At 40.3% G+C, this 21330-nt stretch overlaps 2 protein-coding genes across 2 annotated transcripts; one reads left to right on the top strand and one right to left on the bottom strand.

Annotated features, from left to right (window-relative positions):
• The first annotated feature begins 3789 nt into the window (after positions 1-3789).
• LOC115180646 (spexin) lies at positions 3790-5348 on the top strand. Its single transcript, XM_029742900.1, has 4 exons — positions 3790-4314; positions 4602-4664; positions 4837-4923; positions 5096-5348. Exons 1-4 carry the CDS (start codon positions 4167-4169, stop codon positions 5158-5160), a joined length of 363 nt encoding a protein of 120 aa, XP_029598760.1. The 5' UTR covers positions 3790-4166; the 3' UTR covers positions 5161-5348.
• On the bottom strand, positions 5290-17118 carry LOC115180645 (glycogen [starch] synthase, liver). Its single transcript, XM_029742899.1, has 16 exons — positions 16756-17118; positions 13011-13192; positions 12439-12630; positions 12054-12239; positions 11289-11433; positions 10947-11064; positions 10723-10843; positions 10530-10636; positions 10265-10324; positions 9858-9936; positions 8471-8584; positions 7320-7446; positions 7063-7158; positions 6648-6811; positions 6233-6313; positions 5290-5910 (listed from the first exon to the last, which is right to left on the bottom strand). The coding sequence occupies exons 1-16, from the start codon at positions 16874-16876 to the stop codon at positions 5686-5688; spliced, it is 2118 nt and encodes a 705-aa protein (XP_029598759.1). The 5' UTR covers positions 16877-17118; the 3' UTR covers positions 5290-5685.
• Positions 17119-21330: the final 4212 nt, after the last annotated feature.

The raw sequence follows: 21330 nt of genomic DNA, 5'->3' as shown, positions 1-21330 counted from the left end.
TATTGTTATTTTGCTGAACACTAGATGGTTTAATTTTATTTTTGGCAGTGAAACGAGGCTACTTAGGCGAGAAAAAAACCTCACCCAAATGTATAGCCCATTGGGAAATATGAATGTACTGTTTGAAAATTTGAATTAAAAAAATGTTTTTAAAAAAAGGGTATTTTTATTTTTTTAAATGTGAATCACATTTTTATTTGGCGTACCCCCGACGGCATTGCGCTTACCACTGGGGGTATGCGTACCCCAGTTTGGGAATACCTGCACTATGGTAATAGACTCACAGGTCACAGGGTCAATAACATGACATCACTACTCACGTCAATGGACTTTATGACACATTATAATGGCAGGCCTGTTTTTGTCTCAACATTTATGCACAGAAAATGTAAGACTGTAGTCCTTCATTTTTTAATTTTTTATTTAACTTGTATTTAACGAGGCAAGTCCAGATGGCCTTACTATTATTTTGTTCATTTTTAATGTATGAATAACTTTTAGAATAATGTATTCTTTGTCTCCATACACATTACATTGTAGGCATATGGTAGGCCTACTACACTACAATTGTTTAGTTTTAGTTGTGGATTGTTTACCAGCGTTAGACTATATATAATAATTGATGGTAATGTCAATGAGAATCCCAGGGAACCCATCACCTCCAGCTTCCCTGAGTCTATCCCAATCAAACACTCCTACATTCATTGGGAGACTGTCAGCTGTTCATTCATAAAAACGACCAGGCATCTATCCATGAACCGCTTCAGTGCACAAGAAGTAAACATATCAATATTTCCAAAGCAATTACTTTCATTTTTTACAACAGTAAGAATACTGATAGTGTCTCAGCATTTTGCATTAAATGGCTTCTTTCTTGACTTTTGATAAAAGATGACCTTATACAGTGCCTTCAGAAAGTACTCACACACTTTGACTTTTTCCAAATTTTGTGGTGTTACAGCCTAAATTTTAAAAGGGATTAAATTTAGATTTTTTTGTCACAACAATACCCCATAAAGTCAAAGTGGGATTACAGTACAAGTCAAAAGTTTGGACACACCTACTCATTACATTTTTCTTTGTTTATACTATTTTGTACATTGTAGAATAATAGTGAAGACATCAAAACTATGAAATAACACATATGGAATCATGTAGTAACCAAAAGGGTGTTAAACAAATCAAAATATATTTTATATTTGAGATTCTTCAAAGTAGCCACCCTTTGCCTTGATGACAGCTTTGCACACTCTTGGCATTCTCTCAACCAGCTTCATGAGGAATGCTTTTCCAACAATCTTAAAGGAGTTCCCACATATGCTGAGCACTTGTTGGATGCTTTTCCTTCACTCTGCAGTCTGACTCATCCCAAACCATCTCAATTGGGTTGAGGTCAGGTGATTGTGGAGGCCAGGTCATCTGATGCAGAACTCCATCACTCTCATTCTTGATCAAATAGCCCTTACACAACCTGGAGGTGTGTTTTGAGTCATTGTCCTGTTGCAAAACAAATGATAGTCCCACTAAGCGCAAACCAGATGGGATGGCGTATCGCTGCAGAATGCTGTGGTAGCCATGTTGGTTAAGTGTGCCTTGAATTCTAAATAAATCACAGACAGTGTCACCAGCAAAGCACCTTCACACCATCACACCTCCTCCTCCATGCTTCACGGTGGGAACCACACATGCAGAGATCATCCGTTCACCTACTCTACGTCTCACAAAGACACGGCGGTTGAAACCAAAAACCTAGAATTTGGACTCATCAGACCAAAGGACAGATTTCCACAAGTCTAATGTCCATTGCTCATGTTTCTTGGTCCAAGCAAGTCTCTTCTTATTAATGGTGTCCTTTAGTAGTGGTTTCTTTGTGAATCGACCATGAAGGCCTGATTCACGCAGTCTCCTCTGAACAGATGATGTGTCTGTTATTTGAACTCTGTGAAGCATTTATTTGGGCTGCAATCTGAGGTACAGTTAACTCTAATGAACTTATCCTCTGCAGCAGAGGTAACTCTGGGTCTTCCTTTCCTGTGGTGGTCCTCATGAGAGCCAGTTTCATCATAGCGCTTGATGGTTTTTGCGACTGCACTTTTTCTGGATTGACTGACCTTCATGTCTTAAAGTAATGATGGACTCTCGTTCCTCTTTGCTTATTTGAGCTGTTTTGCCATAATATGGACTTGGTCTTCTGTATACCACCCCTACCTTGTGACAACACAACTGATTGGCTGAAACGCATTAAGATGGAAAGAAATTCCACAAATTAACTTTTAACAAGGCCACACCTGCTAATTGAAATGCATTCCAGGTGACTACCTCATGAAGCTGGTTGAGAGAATGCCAAGCGTGTGCAAAGCTGTCATCAAGGCAAAAGGTGGCTATTTTGACGAATCTGAAATATATTTCGATATGTTTAATACTGTTTTGGTTACTACATGATTCCATATGTGTTATTTCATAGTTTTGATGTCTTCACTATTATTCTACAATGTTTGAATAAGTAGGTGTGTCCACATTTTTGACTGGTACTGTGTAGTTTTTTTAAATTTGTACAAATATATTAAAAAAGAAAAGCTAAAATGTCTTGAGTCAATAAGTATTGAACCCCTTTGTTATGGCAAGCCTAAATAAGTTCAGGAGTAAACATATGCTTAGTAAGTCACATAATAAGTTGCATGGACTGACTGTGTGCAATAATAGATTATTAACATTATTTTTGAATGAGTGCCTCATCTCTGTACCCCACACATTCAATTAATTATCTGTAAGGTCCTTCAGTAGAGCAGTGACTTTTACACACAGATTCAACCACAAAGAACAGAGAGGTTTTCCAATGTCTCGCTAAGAAGGGCACCTATTGGAAGATGGGATTTTTTTCTTCCTAAAAGCAGACATTGAATATCCCTTTGAGCATGGTGAAGTTATTTATTACACTTTGGATGGTGTATCAATACACCCAGTCACCACAAAGATGAAGGCGTCTTTCCTAACTCACAGAGTACCACTATTCATATTTTCAAGCATGGTGGTGGTTGCATCATGTTATGGGTATGCTTGTCATCGGCAAGGACAAGGGAGTTTTTTGACGATTAAAATATATGTAATAAAGCTTAGCGCAGGGAAAATCCTATAGGAAAACCAGGTTCAGTCTGACACTGGGAGACAAATTCTTCTTTCAGCAGGACAAAAACCTAAAACACAAGGCCAAATATACACTGGAGTTGCTTACCAAGACAACATTGAATGTTCCTGAGTGGCTTAGTTACAGTTTTGACTTAAATCGTCTTGAAAATCTATGGCAAGACTTGAAAATTACTGTCTAGCAAAGATAAACAACCAACTAAACAGATTGAAGTTGAAGAATGAAAAAATAATAATATGCTAATATTGTACAATCCGGGTGTGCAAAGCTCTTAGAGACCCAGACAGACTCACAGCTGTAATTGTTGCCTAAAGAGACTCTAACATGTATTGACTCAGGGGGTTGAATACTTATGCCATCAAGATATGACGTTTTCATTTTTCATACATTTTTTACTAAATTTAGATTATTTTTTTTTACTTTGACATTACAGAGTATTTTGTGTAGATCATTGACAAAAATGACAATGAAATCCATTTTAATCCCACCTTGTAACACAAAATGTGTCAAAAGTCAAGGGATGTGAATACTTTCTGAAGGCACTGTAGATCTATGATTGCCTTTGGCAGCTAATTGTATTCATAAAATGTGTATTGTGTACATTAAAATGTGAGTAAGTGATTTGATTGGTTCCTCTCTGCATTCCCTCTCTGAGCTTGGAGCCCACCTCTCTTTCATCAAATTGACATGACCTATCGCTGTTGACATCCATAACGTGTTGCGCTGTGGGCTACGAGGTCTCCCCCACCCGTCCAACATAAATACAGGGACAGCACTCGCCAAGGCACACAACTTCTGCCCTTTTCCACTTGAAACAGATCTCTACCGGCATTACAGGGATCTAACATCCTCCGTCGCAATGAAAGTAAGTTGCCTATTAGGGAGGTATATTTTGATCTTTGCGTTCTCACGAATGGAGATGCGCATGGCGCACACAAATTATTACGTTCTTGTCATTTATTTTGAAGGCATATTTGTTTTACATTGTCCGCTTGTTCATACAGCATAACTCTACTTTTACATGTTTCAGGGTGTGAGGACTATTACAGCTTATGCACTTGCTCTTTTACTTCTGGCAACGCTCGTCTCCCATTCGTGGAGTGCACCGAAGGGCAGTTTCCAGAGGAGAAATTGGTCGCCTCAGGCAATGCTGTACCTCAAGGGCACCCGTATGTCTACTACCTATTTTAGCCTAATCATACTTTGCATTCCCTTGACATACCTTTTAAATGTATTTCTGCATGTATGTCCTCCACAGAGAATAATTGCAAATAATATGCATTTATTAGCTGTTTTTATGGCACAACTATAATGATATTTCATGTACAGAGATTAACATGATCATTTAAATCTGAATTATTTATTATTTCCTCATTATGTATGTTTATTTATGAATGCAACTAAAATATATTGTATTTCATAACTGTGTGTGACTGTGTGTATGTTGCTGTTACAGAGGGACGGCGATTTATCAGCGAGGACAGAAAAGAAGGAGACGTATATGACACATTACATTTAGGTAAATACAATACGCTTGTATTCGGCAGTAGGCACATATTCTTCTTTTGTGTGGCTCTTCTACTGTATGGCTCTGTAAAGTAGTGCACTGTATGGGGAATTGGAGGATTTGAGATTTTACCATCATCTTTTACTTTGACCTATCATTCCTCTGTATGACATCCTTTTTTCAGAGACTCGCAGTCAAAACACAGAGAAACTCAGTGTGAACCAGGCAGCCACAGTCCTGCTCAACTTCCTGCAACAAGCCAAGGAGGACAGTGAGTTGGGTCATATTATAACCTACAGTAATGGTTAAGGATACATCCAAGCTAGATAGGAAAGCCACCTCAATAGGCGCTAATTCAGGCATCGACTTCCCCCAACTACATCCAAGCTATAGGTTTGAAATGGCCATAAAGGTAATTGCACTGTTAACTTTTTTTGTTTCAGGAGAAGAAAATCTTGAACAACTGTACTTTCAAGACTTGCCGGCATGGAAAAGAGAGTACTTCTGATGTGTTTTATAATGTATTTATTATTGTTGATAACATTCTAATCTATTGCATTTGTTGATCTCTTGTTGGATGTAGAGTATTTAATGCGATGTGAGAAAAACACTGGACTCTAAGTACGGCTACACTGAAAATGTTTGAATGTATTATTTAATAAAATGTGGAATAAAATGATTTAGAATTCATAGCAACACTTGTCTGAGGGTATATCTGATCATATGTTCAGGACTAGGTTTGGCCATCCCAGGCTATAGAGAGAGAGACTTCTCAATGCAATTCCTGATATATAATAATTGATTAAACTATTCATGTCTCATATCCTATGGGCATGAGGGGACTTTTAGCATCAAAAGAATAGGCATTTTCTCTTAGAAAATATACATAGGTAGTATGTGTAACAGCTACTTGAGACTCAGTGTCCCTGCAACAGAGCTAATATTGTATGTTCTGGGCTGGAACAAAAACCTCCACATACTGCAGCTCTCAAGGACCAGGGTTGGCCATCCCAGGCTAGTAGCGAGAGATCTCTCAGTTGGCAGACTCCCCTGGGTGTGTCTTCTTGCCCTCGGGCGTGGCACCCAGAGTGAATGGGGCTTTGATGTTCTGCCTGTCCCTCTCCGCCTCCTTATCTTCATCATACGGCTCTTCATCATCATCATCATCCTCCTCATCGCTGTGGTGGGGGGTGGAGTGCACTGACGCCGAGGGGGAGGGGGGCACAGAGCCGGGGCGGGGGTAACGGAATCCCTCTGTCTGAGGAGAGAGAGAGAGGAGAGACAAATTATTCACGTCTGTGGAAAAACCACAGTGCAACTGTACCTGTACAATACATACAAAATACAAACCATGAACAAATGAGCAGAGAGAGAGACAGGGAGAGATTGTTTTACTTAAGAGGACAGTGCTTAGAGAACAGTAGTAACAGATTGCACAAATACAAAATCATGTCTTGTCATTTACTAAAATGTTAGGTTGTCAATTAAAGCGAAGGGAATGGATGAACTCTGGGTCTCTGATGCATCTATAGTGTCAATCAATAGAGTCAGAGGAAGACAAACTCTCCTCCGTATCTCACCTGTGGCGGGGCCAGCGGCTCCATCTTGAACTTGTCAGGGAAAGCCCTGCTGAGAGCCAGGCTCCGGGCGTGCATGTAGAACTGCAAACATAAATCAACTGAATCAATTGAACCGCAAGTAAAACACAACTGAACCAATCCCAAATCAACTGAACTAGTCTGGAGAAGGAACAATAAAATACTTCTCAGAGGAAAGAAGGGACATTGTTTACATTATATGTTACAAAAATAAATCGTACCAATAACAAAGAATAGCAATGAAGTTAGCACCAAAAGCATGCAATTCAGTGGAATTACTTTCAGTAGGCTGCAATGTTGGTCATAGTATTTTGTTTTCTAAACTTTGTTGCATTGTGAGATCCACCAGCCTTTCAAACCATTAGGTAAACAGGGACATGAACCTATAGCGACTCACCCGTCCCAGGTACCTCCAGTCCAGCAGGTCCGACAGTCTCTCTGTGCGGTTCCTCTGGATGATGCGCTGTCGTCTGGACTGCTGGCAGAACCCGAACATGAACTGGGTCAGCTGGTTACACGAGTCATCTGCCGAGCGGAACCGCCGGTCCACTATGTAGATCCCTGAGAGGAGCGGGATAGGAACGGACCACTGAGACGCAGGAATAAAGTATTCCATTCTAATGTAAATAGAGTATTTATTCTATTCTAAACTGCTGACTGATAGGAAGTAGGGGCTTGAATTTCACTGATAAAAAGAGTTCTTCTGGTTTTGGGGCACTCCCAAAATATATCAGACCTGTTCCATAAGAGGTCAATCAAACTATGTATTGATTTGGTGATGAAAGTGAAGAGGTCTATACGCACGTACATACCGTAAGCTGTAGGGTCTGACACATGTTCCTCCATGAAGCAGCCGAAGCCAGACAGGTTGGTGGTCACACTGGGTATTCCCATCACAGTACACTCACCTGGGGAACAATAACAACTCCAACATAGTAGTGCACCCACACGTTACACAACTCTCCACGCACATGAAGGAACACACAAAAACAATGATATAAACATTAGCCAGAGAAAACCCAAGTGATGGAGTTTATGTTTGCAGGCTTTGTAAGTGGTGACAGGTCACCTGGTGTGTATCCCCAGGGCTCGTAGTAAGAAGGGAAGACCCCCAGGTGACAGCCTCGTACAAACTCCTCATAGTCCATAGGAAGCAGGGGACTGGTGGACGACAGGAACTCTGGGTGGAACACTATCTGAGAGTATCAGGAAACATGTCTGTTAGTACCATTTAGAATAAAATATAGAGATCAGCACTACGCTGGTTATACTTTATGCTCTAAGGGTCCTCTGTAGTTCAGTTGGTAGAGCATGGTGCTGGCAACACTAGGATAGTGGGTTCAATTCCCAGGACCAACTGTACGTAAAATCTATAGATGCAAGTTCCTTAGGATAAAAGCGTCTGCTAAATGGCATATACAGTATACTCTAACACAGGGGCTCCCAAACCTTTTTCCTTCATGACCCACCAATTGAGGTTTCTTTTGAGCCACAACCCACCATAAGTGTTGTGCGGTGAAAAAACATACACAGACCAAAAAATAAGTAAAACATATTATCGTGCCAGCGGAGAGGAAATTTTGCAGCTTCAAAACTAATCTCCTGCAATTCCACACATCCTGATATGGATCTGAAAGAAAATGTTGCAATTTTAAAGCCAATTTCCTGAAATCCTATACATTTTTCCATGGAGCTTAGAGAACATTTTGCAGTTTTTAAGCCAATTTCCTAGAATTCTACGCATTTTGACATGGCTAATGTTGTGTTGTTATGCTCAAACATTATAACGAAATCAATGTGGTCCTGATCGTCTAGCTTTTATTTTGTTGATTGTAAATTCAAAGAAATGATAAACCTATTATAGAAAAACATGTAGGTCCATTATCTTTTCTACCTACTTTCTATTTGGTTTAAGTCATTTAAGTTTAATGAAAGCTTTTTTTCTATACGGAAAATGTATTCTAAAAATAAATAAAACAAATGGGGGGGGTAATGTCCTCCCGCGACCCACAGTTGTGGAACCACTACTCTAACGGAATAAAGAATACTTTGATAGTATGTACATTACTACTCATAAGCACGTATGGGTCTTTATGGGGTCTTTTATATTGTCAATGTCTCGGCTGCCAGGCTTTTTCCAGACAATGCTTCAACTGGTTTAACACAATAAACGAGGCAAAACACTATCAAACACGGACATCAAACAAACATCCTGCATACCTTGACTCGGTCAATGCGAGCATTGAAGAGGCCGATGCGTCTCACGTTGGCCAGGATGGGGTCCGAGGTGTCATCCAGCATGTTGTGAGTGGTCACTGGAGGAAGGGTGTGTCTCTGAAGAGAGGGAGACAGACAGAGTGCAGTGTGTGTGTGTGTGTGTGTGTGTGTGTGTGTGTGTGTGTGTGTGTGTGTGTGTGTGTGTGTGTGTGTGTGTGTGTGTGTGTGTGTGTGTGTGTGTGTGTGTGTGTGTGTGTGTGTGTGTGTGTCTGTGTACGCGAGTGCATGTGCACGTGTTGTGACAGCGTCATCGTTGTGCACGTGCCTTGAGCAGTAAACATGGCCCGTATCAACATCTATAAGTCACTGATCCATGACTAATAACCTTTACGGGTAGACATCAGGAATATGGATCTGAAGGAGAATATCTAACCATTGGCCTAATGATGTTTAATGATTCTCTTCTCCTGGGATTACCCTCAAAAGAAACACAAGCCCTTCTCTCAGAATATATTAACTTGCATGTAAAAGAGTTGCTGAATGGACAGTAATGCTAAAAACATGTCACACGTGAACAGGCTGCTACATCAGCTTTGAGGCGTAAGAACTTACCAGACACGCAAAGACATTTGTCACCCTAATCGCTGTGTGAATGCAGCAAAAGTAGAGACAGACAAGTCATTCTGTACTGGTACATCTAACACAAATGAGACTCAGGGTCAATAGAAATGGCAGTGAGAGTAACAATGGCCACAATCTGTCCACCCATCAAACACCCGGGTCGTAATTTTACGCCTACACACAAGTGACATGAATAAATCTAAGTGACAACACCATTTTCACTGGCACTTTGCTATTAAATACTGCAACAACACCCAATCTATTGACCCATGGCCTGGTGTTATGGCGGTTCAATGATTCACGCTGGGCTGTGTAACTGCAGGGACCATTCATTCATGATTTTAGCACCAGGAATCCCCCAATCCCATTCTGAATTGATCACCTTACAGAGTGACCTTATAGGCCCATTTTACCACGTCAATGTTAAGTTACTCCTTTCATAAAACAGCAGGGTACAATATATAGGGATTCTCTGTACGATACATCACTATATTACCTTATTGTCCAGTTGTCTCTGTCTTTCTACCACTCTGGTTGTCTCACACCCCAACTCTGTTTAATTTGATATTTATCATACAAATGTCTATACGCCGGTCTTTTAATCATAATGTAGACCTGACCCAATCTACAATATGGAGACTGTTAGCATTCTCAACAACCTAACACTTAATGGCTTTATTACTGTGTATAACGCACATCTTACAACAATTATACACTATAACATTTACCAGAGTATATTTCATACATTATCTGTCTCTTCAACTCCTACCTGTGTGGCATAGATGGCTCTCTTCATGATGGTGAAGTCGTCTCTGTCCAGGATGGTGTTCATATCAGGGATGTCTCCTCTGAAGACATCATGAGGTCATCAGCAGGTCAGTAAGGCAACACTCAAGTAATCACATTATAACCCGCATGGACAAGCCCTTCATTAACACGGAAGCTCGTTCCACACTTTGGTAACATGGAAGACCCAAAGGTCACACACCATCCGCATGAATGAACTAAGTGAAGCCTTAGTTCATTCATAACAAAAGCCTGCTTAAGGATTGCCTGGCTAAATGGCAGGGTCGTCAAATAGAGGAGTGTTACACTGATATGACATACAGTACAGCTCTGTTGAATACACTGGTGGAAGAGAGCCTGTATTTTTTATTTACATTTAAATTGACTTACTTTAACAAAGCCTCATAAAGCCTCTTGCCAAACTTATCTTTCACAGTGTGAGCAGTGTCCCTGTCAGAGAGAGATACATAGATAATCAGCAAACTGTTTAAGATTTAACATGTTCATGGGAACCATGTTGGCAACACGAGTTCCAAGGCAACATTCTAAGAAGAATACAAATTAGAATGTTATTTTCAGGAAACGTTTGGTGCTAACACCGCAGACATTTCGCAGAACTCCATGAGGTGTAACGTCGGGGGTTGCAGAAACGTACCAGAGCTGTTTGCGTACCGCCTGACCCTTCAGCGTCTCCACGTTAAAGTTGTTGGTCTTGGCTGGCATGATGAAGAACACCACCACTGTGACGTCATTCTTATGCACCTGGGAGAGAAGGGGAAAAAAACTTAAACTGTCATTTTGCTATGAGAGAGACCAGTACATGTGCAGTATTGATTAGAGGTCCATACCCTTAGCAGATAGTTGAGTCTGGACAGTGACTCCAGGAAGATGTCAACTCCCTTGTTGGAGAACTCATATCGTCCAGCAATAAAGAAGAAGAGAGTTTTCTCCAGATTGAAGTCCAGATGACTGACAAAAACAAGGGATAATAGTTTTATAACGAGCAATAGTAATATAGTTAACAGTATATTGGATAACAAACTTGAAAACATAATAAGGACCTAAGTTTTACCCATAGAAGTGTCCCCTGATGAATTCCTGAATCCGGCCCTTATTAGTGGAATGAAGGTTCTGGAACTCGTGCATGGCTGAGAACTTCTTGATGTTCAATCCGTTTGGAGTCACCACATCTGTACAGTAGATAGAGAGAAGTCAGCTTACTTCAATATCAAATATCCCTGCTCTGTCACTTTTTGTTCAATAGGAGGAAATAGAGTGAAACAGGAGAAAACCTTTTTAAACGTGAAAAGAGCATTCTTATTGGACATAAATTGACAATTTCAGGTAGTACCTCCTCCATTTCGAAAGGTTTTGGTACGGTGAACCGTAATGTACAGGACCCTGGCCCCCTCACCTGGTTTCCTGTGCAGCATGTGGTTAGCCTCTACAGCAGTGATCTGGGATACAGTTGTAAAGACATGGGCACAGTGGACAGCAGCTCTCTCCAGACAGTAGCGATGGTAGATCTGCCTCTCACCAGCCTCCTGGTCTATGTTGAACTGACAGGGGCACATCAGAAATCAACACAAGAGTCATTAGTAGGTCATTGTTAAGAGATCACTAGTGTGTAATTATCTATTGTCATGCACATTCTAAGTAAATATCAGGTGAATAGTGAATGAAACCTGTGAACACAACTTTTTCAAATGTTGAGATCTACAATAACTATTATTGGGGCTATGGGGTTCATTTCGAGTTTGTTGGGTATCTGTCAATCAAACAGTTTGACAAATGTTTGAAGTAAGATCACCCTTGAGTCTTCTGTCTGCCAGTGATGAGGAGGCTTCCGCTTCCTCTCCATAAGGAGAAGCTGCTGTCAATTACCCTGTCTGCCCAGTGAATGACCTTTAGGTCCACAATGACCTTTTTACACTTAGCCTGAGGGCCAATTACAATACCGTACACCAGCGTGAACACAACACAGACCCATAGCTCATTGACACCCACAGGGAAGATACTATGAGAAACTAAACTCAAACTAACTCTAACGATGCTTAACGTATTATCACGTCAACATTGTCAAAGCAGAAAAAGTTTGTGAGGAATTTGAATAACAAAACTTTATTGTGCGTGCGTGCGTGCGTGCGTGCGTGCGTGCGTGCGTGCGCGGCCTCTTTACCTTGCCCAGGTTGTTGTAGAAGTCAACATTTCCGGCACAGATGTATCTTCCCAACAGAGTGGCATGGGTTGTGAAAATGGTTGCCAAGGGAATCTTCCGTGAGCGACAGAGAATAAGTCCTGCCCCTACCTGCCACTCATGGAAATGGGCGAGGACATTGGGCGAGTCTCCAAGCTCGTCGGTTAACTAGGAATGAAAGCGATTAATTACTGATAATTAGCTCTGAAATCTCATATTACCCAAGAGGGTGAATATGTCTTGGGTAAAAAGAAGTAGGCTACTGTATAATTTATTTTCAAAGGTATCTGACATTAAGGTATTCACATCAAGCATAAACCTCTTTCAGAGTATTTTTCAAAGCATCCTGAACAACCGGACAAATTACCTCTTTAAAGAACCAGGCAACCATGGATCCGAAGATGAGTGAGTCGTTGGCCTCTCTGTCATGGGCGGGCAGGCCGATACCACAGGTGTCCCACAGATCCCCCTTCCATCGGTCCAGGTTCCAGGCTGCTGACCCCGTGTCAAATAGGATCACATAGGGACTGCCCTCGATCAGCCAGCGCCCAAAGTACACCTAAAACATACAGTATAACCCCAACACAAGGGAAAGATATGTGTGGTTCTACAAGGCAGTACCAATCAACACGAGACCCACAATCACAGTATCAAACACATGGGGCAAAGCTGAAATACTACTAAATAATACTTTCTGAAGCTGTTGATGTATTTGTTTGTTTCTGATCCTGGAGATGGAGTTTGTCTGCCATCTTGTGGATTCATCACCTCTATCTAACTCTATTGACGCCAATAGTCTAGGCCTACTTCTGTAGAAGTGCATGTCTGCCCTCTTCTGGCCAGGAAGTACTGCTACAGTACTACTATTATCCACTCGCATGTCACAGCCATAGAATAGAATAGAAAATAATAGAATCGAGTAATTCTGTAGTAGAGTACCAGGCAGCCGTTGTCATTGAGGGCACCCATGGCTTTCTTGATGGCTGGGTTGGGGGGCTCACACTGCTCCACCTGGGTGTTAAAGTTGTGTTCGTAGTACGGCCCCATCATGAATAAGTTCTCCCCCCATTCATCCACTGTTATCTTGGCCTTGGTCTGGATAACTGTGTAGATCCCACCCACTGGAGGAAATATATATAATATACATGAGATTCAAACTTTCTAACCTGTGACTTGTTATGACAACCATAAGGGGACATGTGTCCACATATTAAGATATAATTCTGCATGATATTGTGTGTTTTGCATGATTAATAGTCCAAGATACACTGGAATTAACAAAAACAAAGACCATGATATAAATAGCTTATAAATATAAATCAAAAAACTGAAAATGCTGCATAGAAGATAAGCTACAGTTGTCAAATATTTGTGAAGAGTACCCTCAACAATCACAAACCACTGTATTATGTTTGCACACCGTCATATTGTAGGCGAATAAGACATTTCCCTGATGCCAAATACATTTACTCAGCATACCTGATAAACAGTGTTGGGGATGCTACTCTTAAAATATAGTTTACCAAGCTACTAATTGCTTCAATCTGGAAGAAGTAAAGCTACCCTTAAGAACAATATAGTTTACTTAACTAAATTGACTTTGGAAAAGTATTTCACTACGTCCAAACTGCATCTGAAATGTCATAGACTACGAATTGCAATAACAGATCACTTTGGGGTCATATGTAAACAGAACGTGTAATTTAGCCTACTAAATACAAAAACATTGTTTAAAGTAACATCTAGGCAAGTCTGATGCCGAAAAATGAACGAAATTCTTGCCTACCCAAGAAAACACAACCAAGATTTGAATTCAATTCAACTACCACCAAGCTACTGCAAAATGTAGTTACATTTAAATCAAATCAAATGTTATTTGTCACATGCGCCGAATACAAAAGGTGTAGAGCTTACCCTGAAATGCAGTTTTAAGAAAATAGAGATAAGAAAATATTTACTAAATAAACTAAAATAAAAAAATATACACCTCCGTTCAAAAGTTTGGGGTCACTTAGAAATGTCCTTGTTTTTTCAAGAAAATCACATTTTTCGTCCATTAAAATAACATCAAATTTATCAGAAATACATTGTAGACATTGTTCATGTTGTAGATTAGTACTGTAGCTGGAAATGGCAGCTTGTTAATGGAATATCTACATAGGCGTACAGAGGCCCATTATCAGCAACCATCACTCCTGTGTTCCAATGGCACGTTGTGTTCGCTAATCCAAGTTTATCATTTTAAAAGGCTAATTGATTGTTAGAAAACCCTTTTGCAATTATGTTAGCACAGCTGAAAACTGTTGTTCTGATTAAAGAAGCCATAAAACTGGCCTTCTTTAGACTAGTTGAGTATCTGGAGCATCAGCATTTGTGGGTTCGATTACAGGCTCAAAATGGCCAGAAACAAAGAACTTTCTTCAGAAACTTGTCGGTCTATTCTTGTTCTGAGAAATGAAGGCTATTCCATGTGAGAAATTGCCAAGAAACTGAAGATCTCGTACAACGCTGTGTAATACTCCCTTCACAGAACAGTGCAAAAGTGGGAAGCCCCGGTGCACAACTGAGCAAGAGGACAAGTACATTAGAGTGTCTAGTTTGAGAAACAGATGCCTCACAAGTCCTCAACTGGCAGCTTCATTAAAAGTACCTGCAAAACACCAGTCTCAACGTCAACAGTGAAGCGGCGACTCCGGGATGCTGGCCTTCTAGGCAGAGTTGCAAAGAAAAGCCATATCTCAGACTGGCCAATAAAAATAAAAGATTAAGATGGGCAAAAGAACACAGACACTGGACAGAGGAACTCTGTAGATATTCCATCTATGTCGATATTCCATTAACAATCAGCCGTTTCCAGCTACAATAGTCATTTACAACATTAACAATGTCTACACTCAATTTATGATTTATTTTGTTATTTTAATGGACCATTTTTTTTATTTTCTTTCAATACAAGGACATTTCTAAGTGACCCCAAACTTAAAAAGTAACACAATAAAATAACAATAATGAAGCTATATACAGGGGGTACCGGTACCGAGTCAATGTGCGGGGGTAAAAACAAGGGGGGGGGGGGGGTCTGGGGACCCATGCCAAATCTTTTCAGTCTCCTGAGGGGGAAAAGGTGTTGTTGTGTCCTCTTCATGACTTTCTTGGTGTGTTGGACCATGATAGTTTGTTGGTGATGTGGACACCAAGGAACTTGAAACTCTACCTGTTCCACTATAACCCTGTCGATGTGAATAGGGGCTTGTTCGGCCCTCCTTTTCCTGTAGTCCATGATCATCTACTTTGTCTTGCTCACGTTGAAGGAGAGGTTGTTGTCCTTGTACCAAACTGCCAGGTCTCTGGCCTCCTCCCTATAGGCTGTCTCATCGTTGTTGGGGATCAGGCCTACCACTGTTGTGTCGTCAGCAAACTTAATGATGGTGTTGGAGGAGTCGTGCAGTTGTGGGGGAACAGGGAGTACAGGAGGAGATTAAGAACACACCCCTGAGGGGCCCCAGTGTTGAGGATCAGCGTGGCAGATGTGTTGTTGCCTACCCTTACCACCTGTGGGCGGCCCGTCAGGAAGTCCAGGATGTGTTTAGTCCCAGGGTCCTTAGCTTGGTGATAAGCTTTGTGGGTTGAACTAGTTGAACTACATATATAGAAGTTCACTACTCCCAACACTGCATAAGTGATAACCTCTGAACTCTTCACATCAACAACAGGATAGACTCAGACAACAGATCCGTACGTGTACAGTACACAGAACTGAATCAATCAATCAATCAATCAAATGTATTTATAAAGCCCTTCTTACATCAGCTGATGTCACAAAGTGCTGTACAGAAACCCAGCCTAAAACCCCAAACAGCAAGCAATGCAGGTGTAGAAGCACGGGGGCTAGGAAAAACTCCCTAGATAGGCCAGAACCTAGGAAGAAACCTAGAGAGGAACCAGGAAGAGCCCTATACTACAAAAAGTACATCATGTTTTTATGATCATTGGGACTCTCATGTCTAGTTCAGTCTATTTTCCAGGAACACACATTTATTTTGCCAGTAAGGTTAAGGTTCATATAGTATATATAACCCTAGTTCATATGGTTCACACATCCTCTTACACAAACAACATTAAGACATATGTATTTGACAGAGATTGTGTATGTATCTTCAATTTAATGTTTAAAGGTTCAGACACTGAGACAGTTAATGTTCTCCACACTGTAATTTCACTGTATTTCAATATTTGCTCTTTTGGGGCCAAAGATTCAAAGATGACCATATTTAGCAAAAAAGAGATGACAGGTGACACTGGCATTAGGCTGAACTGTCACAGCCCCAGAGGAATTTTAAGATGATCCTCTCAATCATGATAGTATCCCATATCTGACCACTCTGGACCAATAGTCCAGGGGTCATGAACTCTGTAAGAGTTGCTCCATATTTGTACACTTCACTGCAACCCATCTTTACACAACAGTAGTAACACTGCCTAAAATATATGATGGACTATTACAATTGAAAGGTCATCAATGGCATCTGTAGATAATGCATACAACATTGCATCCACTGTCACTATTACATTTACTGAGGAGGGACGCAAAACAGCTATACTCCAAGGACCAAGACTATTGGAAGAGACTTCACAGTGAATTGTCTGTCTCCATGCAAATAATTCTCGGTCAGGTAATACTAACCTTTATTAGTGACCTCCCAGGCTACCTCAAACAGCAGCAGGTCGTCTACAGGTAGATCTTCCTCATCCCACAGAGGCAGACCGCTCAGTGACGTCACGGATAAGGAACGGGTCAGGGGCATGTTGCTGTCAACAAGTAGAGTTTTTGAAGTTAAGAAAAGGTAAGTGCCACTGATGCTCTCTCAGTTTGTTGGTCCACTCCTCTGTAGGTTCAACTGTAAACTGTCTATCTTCTCACACCCGAATATCCCACTGGAGTTCACTTGGACTCAGAAGAGGATACAACACACATCCCATTGTCCCAGTTCGTCACTCGTAGCGGTCCACTGTCCAGCCCGCCTACTTTTTGTGATTGAATCCGACCCTCGTCTTTGAACAGAAAGTCAACATTCCCTGGCTGCATGCACGGGACTGAAGTCCACACACAGACATCAAGAGTAATGTTTTGACAAAGCCAATAGTGAGCCAAAGTGGAGAATATACCGATGTAGGATCTTAATTTGAGCCAGTTTGCTACAGCAGGAAAATAATCCTGCAGCAACAGGAAATATGAATTATTATGAGGATTATGATTAATTGACATTTTTATAGGGGTTGATACATTTTTCATTACTGGAAATTACAAACTTTAGAAGGCTTTTTAAAACTCAAATACACTACAAGTTTGCATTTCCTGCTGTGCAGGACAATTCTCAGCAACAAAAGAGTGATCAAATGAAGATCCTACATAAATTATAAATGAAAGTTTTACAGTCATTATTCTGTGGTTTCCCTAGCCTTAAACAGTACACCAAATTCATGATATTAAAATACTCATTCATATTTGGATATTGTATTTTTTATATCAAAATGTAAATGTTTATTATTTATATCATGAATTTGTCCATACTATTTATAGGGCTATGGTTTCCTCCTTATTTAGGTGCTGTAGACTATATTAGGCCTACTGGAGTTTTATTATCATGCATATCATATGTCTGCAATTGAGGGACCTCGACATTAATTACAATAGCCTAAATAATTACACAAATCACATTTTTGTTTTGAAACAATAGTTTAAGTTAGGGGAAAAAACAGTAATTGCGACAAAAACGTTCACTTGAACTTTGCTCCTCCTCATTCAGCGACAGCCAAATGTTAGGGCTGTGTAGTATGTATCCACACATTGAAACCTGACCTCGCTCTTAATCCATGTTCAGTCCATGTAGCCTTTTCAAGTGTATAGTCCTTTTCTCAATGTTGCCTAGCCTATAGGTGGTTTAGCCTATAGGTGGTTTAGCCTATAGGTGGTTTAGCCTATAGGTAAGCCTATTGGTGGTATATGGCATAATTTCTCAGCAAATAATCTCGATTCATTCGTAGAAATAGGCCTTATATGTTGTGTTGGCTATGCAAACACTTGGCACCCCCATTCGTCCTGAATGGGGTTGAATGTTGGTCAAATATAATGCATCCGATTCTGACGGACCGACATTACAAGAATCAATCATGGGTGAAGTAATTTAGTATTAACAATCATCCCTATTGGACAACCTCAGGAAGCAGATGGAGGCAGTGCTAAAGAAGCCTTCAGGAAGAACATCAGGTCAACTTGAAAAAGATGCAATGGATATATTTGACAATTTCATTGACCCTTTTGCTGGCGTTGCAACAACATTTAGACAGGACAGTGTTATTAAGAAGCAGTTTAGCTGTTTGGACGCAGAGGAAATTCCAAACGCTCAAAACATATGCAGGATGAAATGTGGAGGATCAAAATACTTCTTTATCAAAGACAAATTATTTAATTATGTACCATTAGTCAAAAGTCTAGAACAGTTCTTATCACACCCAAGGATTTTGTCTATGGTTGAAAAGGGACCCCAGATGTGCAGGGAAAGTTTTTTTCATGACATTGTTGATGGTACTCTTCTAAAATCACATCCCTTATTTTCAGAGAAACCAAAGGCATTGCAGATGGTTCTATACACGGATGAAATAGAAATCTGTAATCCACTAGGATCCTTTGCATCAAAAAACAAGTTGTTAACGGTGTACTACACCCTAGGAAATATAAATCCAAAATTCAGGTCTAAACTGGCTGCTATCAGGCTACTTGGCATAGCTAGATCAGCAGACCTCCGTCAATCTGGTGGAGATGTAATATTGAATAGAATCAAAGAAGACATGGATGCATTGTACAGTGGGGTTAAAATGCTAATTATTAACGGAGAGAAAACGATATATGGTGCCATGGTCTCTCTGTGGAGACACCCTGCCACACCATGAACTAGCAGGGTTCAAAGGGTGTGGGCTTTGCCTACATTAAGTGCAGACACTGAGTGTTCTTTTAAGGACATGCAGACACACTTCAATGAGGATGCATATACTAAAAGGACATTGGAGAAGCATGTCAGAAAGTGTGATGAAATAGAAAAGGCACAGATGGACTTGCTTCGCAACAGCCTGAGAACAACATATGGGATCAATAGAAGGAGCAAGTTAGTTGAATTCCCAGCCTTTGACATTGTGCATGTAATTCTGGAGGGCATAGCCCCATTGGAAATCAAATGTGTTTTGAATCATCTTGTTGTGTCAGGACAGATTGATCTGGACTCAGTGAATTCTGCTATTCTTGGTTTCCCTTATTCCCCTCTAGATGTTAGAGATCGGCCACCCCCAATTTCTGTTAGTACATTAATGTCAAGTGATGGTAAACTAAAACAGTCACCTGGGCAAATGCTTGTCCTGCTAAGGATATTTCCGTTTGGTTTGTAGAGTTTGCAAGTCAATGCATATATACGACTGATAATTGAGCTAATAGAGATTGTACAGATAGTATTTGCACCTGTTCTTTCCATTGTGACTGTGTCTAGGTTGAAGTTACTCATTGAAAATCATTTGAAGCATTGGAAGGAGCTTTTTCCAGACACCTAAACAGCATTACATGATACATTTGCCATCACAGATAAAGTCTTTGGGTCCAATGGTTTGACATTTGTGTATGCGGTTTGAGTCTAAACATTGTTTCTTTAAACAATGGGCTTCCAAGCTCAATTTTATAAATATTTGCAAGTCTTTGATCAACCAGAACCAAATATATGAAAGCTGCCAAAATGTTGACAGTTCAATGCACCCAATTTTTTTAAATGAAAGGGAGATGGGACTTGTATCAGAGGTTAAAGATCTACAATATTTCTGTGGAAAATTGAGGGACTTCCTAGGTTTCAATGAAGTAAACCATGCTTTATCAGTCAAATGGCTTGTAATAAATTCTAATAAATACATAACTCAGAAGTCCATGATCTTTGCCAAAGTACGGAATGGTAATATGCCAGAATTTGGACTGGTCAAAAGCACATTTCTTGTTGATTCTAGGCTTTATTGTTTGGAATAGCAACCATTTCAAACTATATGCTTTGATAGAAACGTCATGGCTTATCAAGTTGAGGTCCTACACCTTGCACAGGCCACTGAGTTAGTGGATGCTGAAAAGCTGGTTGATTTTACCTCCAACATAAAAACTGGCTGATAAGAAGAAATATCTTGCCAGACAAAAAACAAGCATATATTTCCTTGATTTAAGATATTTAATCTTACTTAGATTTTAATTTTTGCAGTGTATGGATGTTTATTTTTTACTTTAGCCAAACGCATAACACGTACTCTTTTCATATCCCTCAATCATTTTACATTTTTTTATCCTCTCATGCACTCTAGCAAACTGCATCAATTCAACAATAACCACATCTGACGGTCATATTTTCAGAGAAAAGACATCCCTTGGCTCGGTTGTCAACATTTCCTAGAACATAATGAACTATTCATTTCAGCACCACTAAACAGTGGACAGCGCTGCGAACGCGACTCATTCGCTGTCATCTCGCTCCTAACAATCCGGGGCATACAGACGGAAATATAAAAGGCACAGAATACACGTCATGTATCAAAGAAAGACAGCTTAGTGTAGATAACATATCGTTTCTTTCTGCATCACTTGCTTTTGACAGAATGAGAATGCTGGCATTTTTCCTTGTTTGTGCAATAACTCGCCAGTATGGAACATCGGGAACTCCAACGCATGGATTTGGGTGGACGGATATCCCAGGTAATTTCTTGATTTGATATATTCTAATTACTTTTGGATTTCTTATAGGTTCATTTTCTTCTCATAATGTCCTGAGCCAAACGTTGTAATATCCAAAAGTAATAAGCTAAGAAAATTCAATTTTATAATTTGATGCTCTCTCTTTTCTCAGGACATACACCAGCTAAGGTGCAAGTGAGGCACTCTGTGGTGATAGGAAGCGAGATTGTCAGTCCGAATTTACCTGGCGATGCGAACCTTTGTTACCTTTTGAAAGAGGGTGATGAAGACCAGCGACAAATGATCTGCAAACATCGTTTAACTCGGACGAGCAAATTCAACTTCAACCCATTCGGCCTCCGATTTGGAAAGCGCGATAAATTTGACCCATCCAAGGCCAACCTCATAAGATCCAGGACAAGCAAACTGTTGCCTACTCTACTCTACCTCCGAGAACTAGAAGTTCCTGCCTAAATTGACAAGCATTTTCTCTTCCCAAGAAGGAACCAA

The sequence above is a fragment of the Salmo trutta genome, chromosome 40 (genome assembly GCF_901001165.1).
Source record: "Salmo trutta chromosome 40, fSalTru1.1, whole genome shotgun sequence".
NCBI lineage: Eukaryota > Metazoa > Chordata > Actinopteri > Salmoniformes > Salmonidae > Salmo > Salmo trutta.
The sequence above is the reverse complement of the archived record's forward strand: the minus strand, read 5'-3'. Positions and strand labels throughout refer to the sequence as shown.

Coding starts and splice junctions, on each gene's coding strand:
- LOC115180646 (XM_029742900.1), top strand. CDS start 4,167: ATGTTTCAGGGTGTGAGGACTATTACAGCTTATGCACTTGCTCTTTTA. Junction 4,665..4,836: donor ATATGACACATTACATTTAG/GTAAATACAATA, acceptor TCCTTTTTTCAG/AGACTCGCAGTCAAAACACA. Junction 4,924..5,095: donor GCAACAAGCCAAGGAGGACA/GTGAGTTGGGTC, acceptor TTTTTGTTTCAG/GAGAAGAAAATCTTGAACAA.
- LOC115180645 (XM_029742899.1), bottom strand. CDS start 16,876: ATGCCCCTGACCCGTTCCTTATCCGTGACGTCACTGAGCGGTCTGCCT. Junction 9,937..10,264: donor CTTTATGAGGCTTTGTTAAA/GTAAGTCAATTT, acceptor TGATGTCTTCAG/AGGAGACATCCCTGATATGA. Junction 5,911..6,232: donor AGCCGCTGGCCCCGCCACAG/GTGAGATACGGA, acceptor CTCTCTCCTCAG/ACAGAGGGATTCCGTTACCC.